Source organism: Limulus polyphemus, unplaced genomic scaffold (genome assembly GCF_000517525.1).
Source record: "Limulus polyphemus unplaced genomic scaffold, Limulus_polyphemus-2.1.2 Scaffold4466, whole genome shotgun sequence".
Lineage (NCBI taxonomy): Eukaryota > Metazoa > Arthropoda > Merostomata > Xiphosura > Limulidae > Limulus > Limulus polyphemus.
Window position 1 is genome coordinate 67,498 of NW_013670076.1, and position 10,133 is coordinate 77,630.

The 10,133-nt window shown below is 30.5% G+C and overlaps 1 protein-coding gene across 1 annotated transcript in view; it reads right to left on the reverse strand.

Moving 5' to 3' along the window:
- Positions 1-6: 6 nt before the first annotated feature.
- LOC106471196 (ATP-binding cassette sub-family C member 9-like) overlaps positions 7-10,133 on the reverse strand; it is a 19,822-nt gene continuing 9,695 nt past the window's right edge. Inside the window, exons 3-8 of the mRNA XM_022399823.1 lie at positions 7,427-7,548; positions 6,125-6,312; positions 5,433-5,536; positions 3,254-3,303; positions 2,804-2,950; positions 7-1,122 (exon numbers count right to left, since the gene is read on the reverse strand). Coding sequence (XP_022255531.1) covers positions 976-1,122; positions 2,804-2,950; positions 3,254-3,303; positions 5,433-5,536; positions 6,125-6,312; positions 7,427-7,548 — 758 coding nt within the window. The 3' untranslated portion in view covers positions 7-975. The remainder of the gene's footprint in view (positions 1,123-2,803; positions 2,951-3,253; positions 3,304-5,432; positions 5,537-6,124; positions 6,313-7,426; positions 7,549-10,133) is intronic.

Here is a 10,133-nt window from a genome sequence, read left to right on the forward strand (position 1 = left end):
GAGAGAACACTACTCAGAAACTCTCAATTTTTAATCAATTGTTTCTGAACATTGAAATATCAAACTTAAAAGGAATACTATTCAGCAAATTCCAAACTGTAATTCATCAGCTCCCTATATCAATGTGTTACATCAAGAGGAAATAATAAAAACAAAGATTGAAGTAGATTTTCCTTCCACAAATCTAAATGTTACAGATATTTTGTTTTGCTTTCAGTGATTAAATCCAGTAGTTAGATATGATACTACAACTTCTATTATCTTAGAGCAAAAACAAACTTAAGAACTAATATTTTGTTCTTGAAATGTTCGTGATAAAATAAATACACGTATGTATTTACTTCAATTATATTTATAGCAAATTTACACTAAACAGTGCTTTTATATATTTGAAAAAGGCAGGTGAGTGAAATTATGCACTCCTGAGAATCCCCCCTCCAAGGAGTGTGACAGCACCCCTTAAAATTCGACCTTTTTCAACTTAGATTACAGATTTGTGAAATCTTAGTTTGCAATATATATCAATATTTTAATAAACGGATCGTGTACGTAACTTTTAACAACTAAATGTACTCACAATTATTACTGTGATACATTGTAAACTGAAAGCACTCATAAAAATTCATCCCTCAAGTAAAACTTAGCCAAATGAAGGTGAAGAACTACAATCATGTGCTTTAAAAATGAAGCGATGTTATGGAAACAGTAAGATTAAGCACAGTTTTTGCAATATTTCTGCTATTTATATTTGAAATAAACAGTAGTTTGTTGATGATTACAATATAATAGTTGAATCTATATATGATTAATAATGTTCATAACTCTCATTTGCAAAAATACATACAACTTAGTTTTAGTGTTATTACTGGGTGTTTTTATTTATATTTATTTATCATTCAATGTTAGAATTAAACAGTTACAGCATAATATAAAAAAACCCACAAAAAATACATATGTTCAATTTTCATTGAACTTTTATGACTGTTGCTGACAAGCTCGCAAAAGTGAAGCAAAAGTGCCTCCTCTTTTAGCAAGAAGGTCTTTTGGAGAACCTTTTTCCACTATACGTCCAGCTTCCAAGACAACCACGTTGTCAAAATCCAAAATACTTGTGACCCGATGCTGTTTGAGGAAACAAAAAAATAATGGTTCAGAATATTTAAGATATCACAGACAGTGTTGTGGTCTGGTGTACTAAAATATACTGATGTTAATTCACCAAAGACAACATTGCAATTTAGAGTATTGTGATACAATGATGTTAACATAACACAGACAGTGTTGTGGTCTGGTGTACTATCCTGTAATGATGCTCGCAAATCACACAGATTTTCTGCAAAACCAAGGTGTTTAATAAATTTTGAACCTAAATGTAAAATCATAAATATTTGTACTAATGTACATATAGTATTAAATTTTGGATTACTTGTGCCATCTGACTTAAACATGTATAAAAATCGATACTGAACTAATCGAGTAGACACAGATTGTGTTAAGGAGTAGACATTTCTATTATACTGACACTGGTAGATCATAAAGAAAATGTATCAAAATCTAGAAACACTGCTACTGTTTTGTTTTAATATAAAGAAAATAGTAAAACATCAAATCATAACTTTGAGCTAAACTACTTTCCTAAATAACTGTGTTCAAGTGTGCGTGTGTGTCTGTACAAACATACATGCACAACCTACTAATAGGTCAATAAGACACCTACTCCAGATAGAACACTATTTTACAAACACATAAACATAACCTACTAATATTAGTAGGTTATGAGGTCAATAAGTAAAATAGTATTCTATCTGGAGTAGGTGTCAAACATACATGCACAATCTACTAAGGCTGGTAAGCAGTGCCATATTTTGTACTTGCAGTAATCATTATTTACTAAGGCTGGTAAGCAGTGCCATATTTTGTACTTGTAGTACTCATTATTTACTAAGGCTGGTAAGCAGTGCCATATTTAGTATTTGTAGTAATTATTGTTTACTAAGGGTGGTAAGCAGTGCCATATTTAGTATTTGTTGTAATCATTATTTACTAAGGGTGGTAAGCAGTGCCATATTTAGTATTTGTAGTAATTATTGTTTACTAAGGGTGGTAAGCAGTGCCATATTTAGTATTTGTAGTAATTATTGTTTACTAAGGCTGGTAAGCAGTGCCATATTTAGTAATTATAGTAATATTTGTTGTAATCATTATTTACTAAGGATGGTAAGCAGTGCCATATTAAGTATTTGTAGTAATTATTGTTTACTAAGGCTGGTAAGCAGTGCCATATTTAGTATTTGTATTAATTGTTGTTTACTAAGGCTGGTAAGCAGTGCCATATTTAGTATTTGTATTAATTGTTGTTTACTAAGGCTGGTATGCAGTGCCATATTCAGTATTTGCTCAAATAGTGATTAACGCCATATTAAGTAATTGCTAAGCACAATTATTATAGCTTTACTTAAAGGACAGGTCTGAAGGTGCTCTCAGACAGCTTATCACAACATGCATTTTATTAAAATATCTTGTGCTCTTAAGCCTTTGAGTGACATATACAAAATATGAGATCACTGTACATCTCGCTATTTTCCCACCTTTAAAATGATATTTCACACTAGTATTTAAATAAACATGGTTAAGAATTTAAAAACAATTTTTGTGTCAGGAAAGTGTTAATGAATTTCCCATTTAGATTAGAAAAACATTAAATTTATTATACCATTTAGAAGACAAGTTATCTAGTCCTTTTTTCTCATGGTTATTAGATTTATTATTCTTATGCTACAGCATAAACACTGTAAATACTTACAGCAATGGCAAGAACAGTGCAGCCAACCCAGGACGAAGCGACCACCGTCTGCAGAGCCTTATCAGTTTCTCGATCGAGAGAGGAGGTGGCCTCGTCTAACACAATGATCCGACTCTGTCGCAGTAATGCCCTTGCGAGACAGAAAAGCTGAAAATTAAATGTCAAAATCCATTTTGATAAGCAGTTAAGAAAGGCCTGGCAGTTTGATAAGGAAAAATAAAGTCACCAAGTTGAATTTCTGGACAACCAAATTCAACTAATACAGATGTACAAACTTTTGAAATCAAATTAAAACATATAGTATCAAGTAAAACTTTGGAGAGCAAACAGAAAAGTAAATCGAACAATCATTTTGTTTGTTGAAAAGAACATGATAACAAATGTTATGTTCTAGGCATTTGAAAAGGTAAATAAAAAAATTAGTGTTTCAAAATAAATGAGTAACCTCACCTGTCGCTGACCAGTACTAAAGTTTGCTCCTTCTTCCAACACCAAAGAATCTAGCATGTGACAAAACACATTTGTATGTATGTACTTTGCAAATAAAAATACAGTATTTCATGTGCATCTGTTGCACAGTAAGAGATAGTTGAACTAGAACACACTAACCATGTTCATTCTATTTAAATGTATTTTTACATTATATGTTTAACACCAGCCACATGAGCCAGCTTGGCATCTTTATGTGGACTCAAAAATATGAGTCATTTCAGAAAGGTTTGGGTTGTTTTTATTGGATACTTGGTACTATTTTTAGGGTCAAGGTTGCTGGACCAAACATGTGACCAGGTGAAGTTAACTTGTAAATATAAAGTCGCGATCAAACATGCTTGAAATGTTCTAGATTTGGTTGTAAATGAGATGGTTTAAGTGTAGTGATTAAGATAAACTAAGGGTCCAGGTAAGATGAGGAAAGTACTTATTTGATTTAACATATCAGCTAAATCAGAGATTCACCAAATGATTGCTGCATTGACATTGAAACATAAAAAAACAGGCACAATATTCTCATTAACTTCAAAAGGGGGGGATTGGAAGCATTTGTACGAAATCATTAGTTTCAATATTGTGTGATACTAACGGCACAGTAAAGGCCAAAGATGCAGCGTTGAAGTTGAAGCAGATGCATTACAAGATGATTTTCTAGCGATTTTCAAATTTAAAATGCCATTTCTGTAAAAAAGAGTAGACATACGAAGTATGGTATAATGCCCAGTATGGTAACACCATAGTATAATCCATATAGCTTTCATCATGTCATATCTTCATTAATATTTAGTTTATTTCAGTTTAGAAGTTGTGCTGAACTTCATTCATCAAGATATATCGAAATAACCCTAAATCACCAGTTTCCAGAATGAACCTCCTAGGCTCAGTACTAAAAGATGCCAGGCTAGCTTGTGTTGCAGGTCTTAAGAACTTTATATAAACCATAAAAAATAATAAGTAAATAGACCTTATATATAATTTAAGATCCATCATCATGACAACATCCACATATACAAACATGTAATAGTATATATTATTAAAGATTCTCTACTGAATAACTAGAAAAGATTCTTTTGAGAAACAAATCATCTATAAAAGACTTTCCTGCATGCTCTGTAAGTATCTTGCTATTACTCTCATCTTCAAGCTAAATGATTATAAAAATTCAGTTAGTTTTTAAACCCCAAAATAATAGTTACTTATTATTATTATAAATTAATTTTCAATAATTTATTCATTGTGTAAAAACACTAGCGTACAAACATTTTGATCTATTAAACAATTTTTGAAAAATTATTTAGTCAGTCTCTTTGCTGTGAAATATTTTCTGGAAGTGACAATGTGAAAATTCAGTTTTTACATCTTGAATAAATCACTATTAACATATTGTGATGTTAAATTTCTAGACCTTAATTTCTGATTAAAAAGAAAAAATTTGTAACATTAAAACTAACTAATTATTCTATACATTTCTCCCTTCCTTACACAATTAGAAATGTGCATCATTAATAAGACGATTCCTTGTATTATACTCCAGTATCTTGAGACTTACTTAAAATATTCAAGGTTTTAATAAATAAAGAAGGAACATGACATTTAACTGAGTTAACTCGGCATTTTGAAGCGTAAAAATGTTGTTTCTACTTTTTCTGCTATACCTGAATTTTCTATTTTATTATGTCTTACGTATCCTTTATGTTCCTGCTTTGGACGAAACTACAGTCTTAGCTCAAACAAATAATGTTACAGCTTTAAATATCCAAGAAACAATGGAAATGATAAAATTTAAAAAAGAAGAACAAGTAATAAATTGAGATGAAGGTCTATCTAGTCACTTATGGCATTTACATACTGTAAATGCTGACCGATGATTTATTTAGATAACTTTTAAACGTAATATCTCATGGCATGTAGAAAGTATAAATTGTTTTGAAAATAATTCCTGAAGATGACATAGAAGCGCATCGATACGTGTAATGCGAGTTTTTACATGAAAGCCATTGACAGCTCTATTAAATTTTTAATTGTGTAGATACGAATCAATGCATTTTAATTACTTATTTGATTTTAAACAGTCAGTACAATTTTAATATTCTATTGCAAAGCTTGTAATAAGGATTTTGCAACAAGTATGGTTTACCTAAACCTTCAGAGAAAGAGATGACCAAGTCTTTCATCTGAGCTGTTTCAAGTGCTTTCCACAGTTCTTCATCAGTATGTACATTTCCAGGATCAAGATTTTCTCTACAAAGCAACAAAAATTTCTCAAGTATTATGTAGAAAGTTAGCTTTATTTTTAGCGCACATTTTACTTTCTTGAGATGTGTATTTATCGTCTAAACATGTAAAACATAAAGCATAACAAAAATCCAAGAATACATAATTATTTTGAAATCTGAGAAAAAAAAAGAAAAGAAGAAAGTGATTATATTTCAGCTAAGTTCATTTCAGATTAACAGTAGTTTGGGAAACAACTCAAATTCTAATAAAACCTAGAAACAAATATAATTAGGTTTTACTGAGTGAATGTTCATTTAACTTGTAAAATTACATATTAAATGGTTTGCTGAATGAGGACTATGAATTTATGAATAACTGTCTGATATGTCAATGTAATTACCGAATGAATCCTATGAAAGTGTTCTTTTTCTAATCACCTTGTTTTCACACTGTTGTGAGGAAACTGCGTTTAAAAAAAGTAGAACGCATACAAACCAGTTTCAAATTCTATTTACTCAAGAATATTCAAGATTAACATAGTTGTCTATCTCCATATTGAAGTATATTTTAGACACCACTTTTCAATGTCAAAAACAAACAAACAAACCTTACCTCACAGTTCCTGAAAACATGACAGCATCCTGTGGAATTATGGAAAGCTTTGTTCTTAGTGTACTTAAGGGAATGTCAGTTACATTCACACCATCAATACGGATTTTGCCATCCGAGATATTCAGAAGCCGAAATAAACCCATGACTAAGGAGGACTTTCCGCTACCAGTTCTCCCACAGATCCCGACCTATGAACATATACGAAAATACATATGATAAAGTAAAGAAATTTGACTTTTGGAGAGAAGTCACCTTAAAAATCTTTAGTTTTAATCTTTATTTTCTTGGCAAAGTTTTGAGCAAATGCTTTTTTTTTTAAACAAGAAACAAGCCTGAACCAGATGAGGAGTGTATTTAAGAAAGTACTTGCAAATATACATTTTACCATAGAATAATAGTCCTTAAACATATATTATGATCATACTTTAAAGTATACAAGTTTTAAGATACTTTTTTCACTATGTAAAATATAAATGTAGACAGTACCAGCAGATATTTAGCATCAGTAATAATAATAATAACTATAATAATAATATTAATAATAAAAATAAAAGGAAAATGCCCTGTACACATTCAGTTAATCACTGCAGTACCAATGAAATTACTCAAACAGAGAGATGTTTTCCTCCAAACTAGTGGCTGGTTACCAAGGAAAGCTTCGGTAGATAATCACTGCAGTACCAATGAAATTACCCTGGAGGAAAACATCTCTCTGTTTAACTAGTGGCTGGTTACCAACTACTGAAGCTTTCCTTAATCACTGCATCCTTACAATTCCTGCAATACTTCCTGCATGCAAAAAACTGGCTTTCAATTTAAAACCTCTGAACTGGATCTTCAACAACATGCGACCTCAGCCTCAACAGTTTCACTACTGCATTTAACATTCAACTACAGAAAAAGCTTCATTAGAGCCCTATTCACAAATTGTAAACATTTGTCTTATATACCGTGGTTAATGGATAAAAAATGTGAGATTTATTTAATAAAAATGAAGTTCATCTATCACAAACATTAAAAGTCCATTTAATTTAAATGTTCATAAAAGTAAGAGGCCAAGTTATAGAACTACTTTGTTACTGTATGATTTCCTGATCCTTACCATAATGCACATTATAATTAGAGTGGAGACCATGTCAATTTTTTGGTTTTCACATTTCCTGATGAGGGGCGATATGTGTTAAATAAACTCTGTAGAAAAGTACAAATGGCCAAACACATTTCAATGATGATAAAATTTTTGAACTAATTACATAAAATTGTACTTCTTTCATCCTTCATGAGTTAGTTGTAAAGATTTACCTTTTCTCCTGGTTTGATATTCAATGTTACATTCCTTACAACTGGGTCTAAGTCATCATCGTAAGAAAGTGTCACATTCTCAAAGGTCACTTCTCCACTGGCTGGCCAATCTTGTGAAACAGCTGTAAAAACAAAAGTATCATTTAGCTTTATATAAAATTCAGACAGCATGATAACTTGTGGTCTTGAGAAGCGAGATTGTATTCTCGGAAGTTACAGAGATTTCTTAAATTGTAAGTCAGTGTTGAATGCTGATAATACAAAGTTAATATATTTCAGGGGCCAATATATGCACTTGTTGTGAAACTTCAAAATTATAATTCTTTAAATTACTTTTTTTAAATTGTCTTTTTCTTATTCAAAATATTCAATTTTTATGAAGAAGATTATAATTTCACAGACCTGTGATGGTTTTATTGTCTTGGAATTTTTACATGTTCTTCTTGTATGCTGAATACGAAAATGATATCCATTTTTCTCTATCACATACAGTGTTATGATATATAAGACTGTTTCGTTCAGATAGTATTGATTAATTTAGTTTTGTGAGTGAATGTTTTATTATTATTTAGTTTTTGTTGTAATAAGAGTTAAAAGCAGATGATAGGAAGTTGTGTTCATAATTAATTGATGTTGATAATATCAAACGTCATGTCAATATATTGACGTCGAGAATATAGAAGATGGATAGACAATTAAGTGATACTGATATAAATAGCGTGAGACAAGCGAGAAGCAGCAGACAGACAGATAATAGCAAAAGAGAATAAAGTTGGTGTGAAGTTAACTACCATAGAAGTGATAGACCTAACATTTAATATGTTAGAGTGAAACTTACAGTAGAAAAGAAGATAAGAATAATAATTTTATTCCGCCAAAGCGTGGTTCTAAAGTAATTGAATCAGCCTGAGTGCTCTTTGACAAAAGGAGCAGAGGATCTTCAAAAGAAAGAAGACTAAACGATTACGGTGACTCGCACTACAATTGTAAGTGAATCACAGAGAATACTAGTGCGATAGAAATAGAGAAAATAGTCCGGCTTGTCAACTGAAATTCCAAAGTAATTGAATAGGCCTACGAGGATATTTGACAAGAAGGAGAGAACTACATATATAGTATTTATGATATGCCTATAACATCTAGTGTTGAAGAATTTCTTGTGCATACGTTAACTTGTTCTGAATATATACATATTATTTTGAAACCAAGTGAAGTGTGTGCTGTTTATTCATCATTGAATTTATTGCTAACAAATCACAGACACCTACTGTAGAAGAAGCCTAAGCCCAACAACAACATAGTATATTTTTATACTATTAAAAAAAAAATAACTAAAAGCCTTTCTATTTGACAATTGGCAAAAACGAAAGTTATATATATATATATATATATTATTTTAAATTCTGATGTACATATTTTTCACAAAACGTCATATGTACTTTTACACAAGTGAATTATTTTCATTGAAATTGGATCACATTTTGTTAAATAGATATAGATTTCTCTAGACCAATCATGATGTGAGAGTCTTATTGATGGTTCTAGAACCCACGAGAAACACACCGCTAGTATATAAATCATTAACAAGCCGCATGACATTACTGTTTTCTTTTCAATATTATTTACTCATTGCTATGGCAATAAGAGGTTGTGTAAATGACCTAAACATATTCTGTTATATTTGTGGTAAATTTGACTTGAGTAAGAGTTTTTTTTCTTTCCTTACGTGATAGAAAAAATTAATATTATTTTCGAGATCTGCATACCTGAATTATGGAAAATCTGTTCTTAAAACCAAAACAAATTTTATGAAGTTTAAATTTGCAGGCCTGTGTTGTCAATGCTTTCTAGCAGCACGAATGTTACATGCACATATTTATGTACTACGAATGTTACATGCACATATTTATGTACTACGAATGTTGCATGCACATATTTATGTACTACGAATGTTACAGACACATATTTATGTACTACAAATGTTACAGACACATATTTATGTACTACGAATGTTACAGACACATATTTATGTACTACGAATGTTACAGACACATATTTATGTACTACAAATGTTACAGACACATATTTATGTACTACAAATGTTACAGACACATATTTATGTACTACAAATGTTACAGACACATATTTATGTACTACAAATGTTATATATACATATTTATGTACTACAAATGTTATATATACATATTTATGTACTACGAATGTTAGCATGACACATATTTATGTACTACGAATGTTACAGACACATATTTATGTACTACAAATGTTACAGACACATATTTATGTACTACAAATGTTATATATACATATTTATGTACTACAAATGTTACAGACACATATTTATGTACTACAAATGTTATATATACATATTTATGTACTACGAATGTTGTATACACATATTTATGTACTACAAATGTTACAGACACATATTTATGTACTACAAATGTTACAGACACATATTAATGTGCTACGAATGTTACAGACACATATTAATGTGCTACGAATGTTACAGACACATATTTATGTACTACGAATGTTACAGACACATATTTATGTGCTACGAATGTTACAGACAAATATTTATGTACTACGAATGCTATATACACATATTTATGTACTACGAATGCTATATACACATATTTATGTACTACGAATGCTATATACACATATTTATGTACTACGAATGCTA